The sequence below is a fragment of the Branchiostoma belcheri genome, unplaced genomic scaffold (genome assembly GCF_001625305.1).
Source record: "Branchiostoma belcheri isolate BF01 breed outbred unplaced genomic scaffold, Haploidv18h27 scaffold7, whole genome shotgun sequence".
NCBI lineage: Eukaryota > Metazoa > Chordata > Leptocardii > Amphioxiformes > Branchiostomatidae > Branchiostoma > Branchiostoma belcheri.
This window is the reverse complement of record NW_017804353.1, coordinates 2,625,961-2,630,865: the sequence shown is the minus strand read 5'-3', so window position 1 is coordinate 2,630,865 and position 4,905 is coordinate 2,625,961. Positions and strand designations below refer to the sequence as shown.

Sequence of the window (4,905 nt, the reverse complement as noted above, 5' to 3'; positions counted from 1 at the left end):
GTGTGTGTGTGTGTGTGTGTGTGTGCGTGTGTGTGCGTGTGTGTATGTGCGTGTGTGTGTGTGTGTGTGTGTGTGTGTGTATGTCTGCGTGTGTGTATGTATGTCTGTCAGTCGGACGTCCGTCGGTCACTAGTGCCTGTAGCCTTACCCACCTGTACTCTAGCCTCGCGCGCGCGCGTGTGTGTGTGTGTGTCTGTCTGTGTGTGTTAAGTCCTGTGCCTAAGCCTTACCTGTACTCTAGCCTCGCTCACGTTGACTCTCCTGGCCAGCTCCCCCCGTACGAAGGCGTCCGGGTAGTGTGTGTGTGTTTGTGTGTGTGTGTGTGTACGCGTGTATCTAACCCTGTTCCTAAGCCTCACCTGTACTCTTGCCTCGCTCAGGTTGACTCTCCTGGCCAGCTCCTCCCGTACGAAGGCGTCCGGGTAGTGTGTCCGCTCGAACACCTTCTCCAGCGCCTGGAGCTGCTGACTCGTGAACGTCGTTCTGTTTCTGCGCTGTTTCCTCTTCTTCTTCTTAGACTCGGAGTCTCTGTCGTCTGCAGAAACAAAGTCAAGCACAATCATGACAGTTCATCTATGTTACATGTCGAAAGTTAAAACTCAAGTTACAGTGACCAATTAAAGTCAAGTTACAGTGACCAATTAACGTCAGTTCGTTTAAAACTTTAATTGGCATCGCAAAAAGGCTACTTTGGTAGTTATTGGCCAATCAAAGAGATAATGACATTTTGGGCCCCGTGACTGCTTTCCTCGATATTGCATCTCAATTAACATCTCGTGTTCAGGTGTGGTTACGATATTCAAATTGGAGATAGCTCTTAGGTCTGTCCCATTAAACCATGACACCTTCCACAAATACTGAAACATAGGAAACTATAGGGGATATACTAGTATGCAAGATTTAGAGCAGATGTCTTTGCCTTTGGCCGAGGTGTTCCACCGGTGGCATAATGCGGCTGCCTTTGTTTCTCGCCAGAGTTAGGGATAAACTAACATGAATTCTATATATCGCCACCAAACTCTTTGTCCATGTCTAGGAATATATGAGCAAAAATTCGGGCAGATGTTCCAAGCCGACTACCGGTGGCATAATGCGGCTGCCTTTGTCTCTCGCCAGGGTTAGGTATAAAGATACAACATAGAATAATATATCGCCACCAAACTTTCTATCAGCGCATATAATCAGTGAAAATAAATAACTCTCTCTTTTTCCATGCTTAGGAATATACGAGCAAAAAAATCGGACAGATGTTCCAAGCAGACTATTGGTGGCATAATGCGGCAGCTTTTGTCTCTCGCCAGGGTCGTTAGGGATAAAGGTACAATAGAGACTAACACATGATCACCAGCAAACTTTCTATCAACGTTATTTATTTTCACAGTGAAAATAGATAACTCCATGTCTAGGAATATATGAGCAAAAATTCGGGCAGATATTCCAAGGCGACTACCGGTGGCATAATGCGGCTGCTTTAGTCTCTCGCCGGCGGCTGAAGAAGCTCTCACACGTGCGCCGCACATGTACATCCTAAGCTTCAAATTGTTCGGCATTACAGAGAGGAAAACAATTCCTGACCTGGTGACCTTGAGGCTGAAGGTCACTGCTGAATTTCGGTTTAAAATACCTGAGGATACTGAAAATAGTACTTAAAAATTACATTCACATGGCGTTATCAGGGCACATTTGAGAAAGAACGAGTCTAACGCAGTCGCAGACCCAATACTCCCGAAGTGCAAATGTTTGAAGTCGCTTGAAAATGTTTAGCCTTTGTTGGCGATTACCTTTTGCTTGCGGTCAAGGTTGAATTTCCTTTAATGAGCTTAGAAATGTGCTATCTCATCTAAGTTCAACAGGTAATAGTCTACTAATTTCTAGGCAATGGTCAATGACAGAAGCAAAGAGAGAAAGATCTTCCGCTTTCCAAGACTGAGAAATGTGCCAATTTAATTTATTAATTTATCTTTGACCAATGGCTGCCTCGGATTGGGAACAAACGTACCGTGTCTCAAATCCGGATTAGGGACTGTTAACATGTTGTATTATGGATAATTAATGGCTGACTATGGACCATGGATCTACTATTCATTAAGTCTGCATTAATGGCCGTCCCGGATCGACAACCATGTCGTTTCTCAAATCCAGATTAAGGATCTATGACCATTTAAGTTCATTAAGTTTAGTAAGATACCCTTAAGCCATTTTTTCAGATCTAGGGCTATTCTATGGTGGATTAATCGCTAAGCAGAACCCAATGATCTAAAATCTATTAAGCCTGCATTTATCGCCGTCCTGGCCCGACAACCGTGCCGTTTCTCAAATCCAGATTAAGGATCTTTGACCGTTTAAGTTCATTAAGTCTATTAAGATACTCTTAAGCCCCTTTTTTCAGATCTAGGGCTGTTCTATGGTGGATTAATCGCTAAGCAGAACCCAAGGATCTAAAATCTATTAAGTCTACATCTATCGCCGTCCCGGCCCGACAACTGTGCCGTTTCTCAAGCCTCACATCCTCCGGTTGTGACTGGAGTCAGACAAACGGCGTGCGGAGCAGGAAATAGGGCGATGTTTCCCCCGCGGTTCGCATTGCTGCCTTCCCGGGAGTCCCGCCGCCCCGCCCCGAGAGACCCTCGCTGCCAGCCCGGCCACAAGCGCGACTCATAATTGCGGAATTAAGAATCGCCCCGCGGCAGAGCCGGGTCGCCAGGGTCAAGTTGAAGAACGGCGGGGCAGGGCAAATCCTCGCAGTAATTTACCGGTGTCGGGTGAGGAATGTCCCCTCTAAATGATAATTGATGGACATGCCCAACGTTTCTGGGTGACGGACAGAGAATGCGAGGCAATCTGGATAGGAGCGGAGCCAGGAGAGATGAAAAATTGGTCTTAGTTCAAGCCTGGTGGTTGAAAACAACTACGCACAAAACACATCCCGAAACAAAACTCAGCAGCAAATCTATGAGAAACCTGCGATCGGGGGATTCAATTGTTTTAAAAGAGAGTATCCATCAAAGATATGTATACAATTGTTTTTGTTAAACTGAATCGATTGGAATAGGTGTGTCGTTTATCCATTTTCTGCTGCCTCTGGTTAGGTTTGGTTTTCTTTTTGCTTATTTTCGGACGATCGTTTTTAAATTTGTAGTAATCTACCGAAGATGTGAGTAGTTAAACGATCCCACAGGACTGAAACCTCGAAGGAAATTTCCGGTATTGTGTTTCCACCTTTAACTATACTAAAACAACAACCTGGTTGCAAGAAGGAATTTATACCAACTACTGTATGAAAGTGTGTAAGAAATTTTACCTTTTTTACATTTCACCAGTAGTTTTAAAAGGAAGATGTTGGACCTCCATGTACATGATCGTAAATGATCGTAGTAGTCGTTTTTAACATGTTTATGTCCAAGTTTGTTATCGTGTGTGATGCAACAACCACCTGTTCCTGGACCGACAGGATGGACTAGTTCTAAACGGGTCTTTTGATTCATCTAGTAAAAGCCAAGTGAATTGTAGTGAACGACCCCGCTTGAGTGGAGTTATGTACGCTCCACGCCAGCCATATCAGCTCAAAACGCGTCACTGCCGGTTGCGGGGTGTCATTTCGGCATAGCTGGCATCGCCGGCATTTCCCGCCAAGACTACCGGGCACGGAGGCAGCCGTCAGGCCCGCAGCGTGACGTGGGTCATTTCTCATCAACTCTCGCGAGACCGGTCCGCGTGACGTGGGCAATTTCTCATCGATTCTCGCGAGAGTTGGCGCGCATGGTTCGCGTCAGCATCTGGTGGCCGTAAGTCGGATAATGAACGAGGATTATCGCCCCAGATATGAAACCTCGCGGCGAGTTAGATCGGAATTAGATTTGGGACGACATTTGTGAGCAGTTCTGTCTGGTTGTTGGAGAAGGCATTGGCCTGGCGAGACGATAAAAATGTGAAAAGCACTTGACCCTGACCTTCAGGAGTTTTAAGACGATTTTATTGATGCACCAGGGTACAGATTTGACATTGAATAAAATCAATTTACTGAGCATCTTACAATGCAAATTAAGGTACAAATCACAAATTTAGTCAATGAAACAATGACCTTGAAAATGACCTTCAGTTTAGAACCAACATTTCCAAGATGGACGACGTGATATTTTATAGCGCGAGGTCATTGCCTAATCACTTTATCACCTTCCTTGGGCCATGGACGATTTATATAGAAGTGTTTACAAGCACAGTGGGGCCGTTAATACACAAAGACACTCCATGCATGCGTCCAAATTTTAAGTACTTCGCTCTATTTATCAGACGGCCGAAGGGAGAAATTAATATGGCACAGTTAGGGATACTTGACACCGATAGGGCGTGATTTTCTGCACAGGAAATCGGCTCTAATAGTGACAAGTTAGACTTATCTAGAGGTCTAGGAAGAGTTATTGTGAAAATGGAGCATAATGGCGAGCTAGCCCCTTTTTAGCAAAACAGTAGGTTCCAAGTAAAATTGTACAATGTCATACTGAATATTGCAGCTATTGCGTTTTCCAATAACTGCATTATATTGTTTGTCGGGAATTTCTGGTCTGTTGTCTCATATGGTAACCTGTTCTGTTCGTCAAGTTATTGTATAATTCTATCAGAAATAAAGTGGGATCTTTCATCCTTCACTAGTTTCAGAAAAAGAAGGGGTACTAGACTAGAGACCCCCTACACTTTCAGACCCCCTCTCCTTCCCCACCAGTCCTGACAGCACAGGCTAGGTTTTCGCTCAGGCCGTGCCTTGCGAGCAGACCTGGCTAGCTCCACCCCGAGGGGGCGGGGTATGCTTAAGACCCCTTATACTTCTAGACTCCCCCTCTCCCTCCTCGTAAGATGTCCTACCACCACATGTTCCTATGGCAATGCTGGTCCGGCCCAAGAAAGGGG

General features: G+C 45.3%; 1 protein-coding gene across 1 annotated transcript in view; it reads right to left on the bottom strand.

Moving 5' to 3' along the window:
- The window catches only part of LOC109484584 (paired mesoderm homeobox protein 2-like), a 21,728-nt gene that overhangs the window by 5,981 nt on the left and 10,842 nt on the right, over window positions 1-4,905 (bottom strand). The window contains exon 2 of the mRNA XM_019787907.1: window positions 360-535. Coding sequence (XP_019643466.1) covers window positions 360-535 — 176 coding nt within the window. The remainder of the gene's footprint in view (window positions 1-359; window positions 536-4,905) is intronic.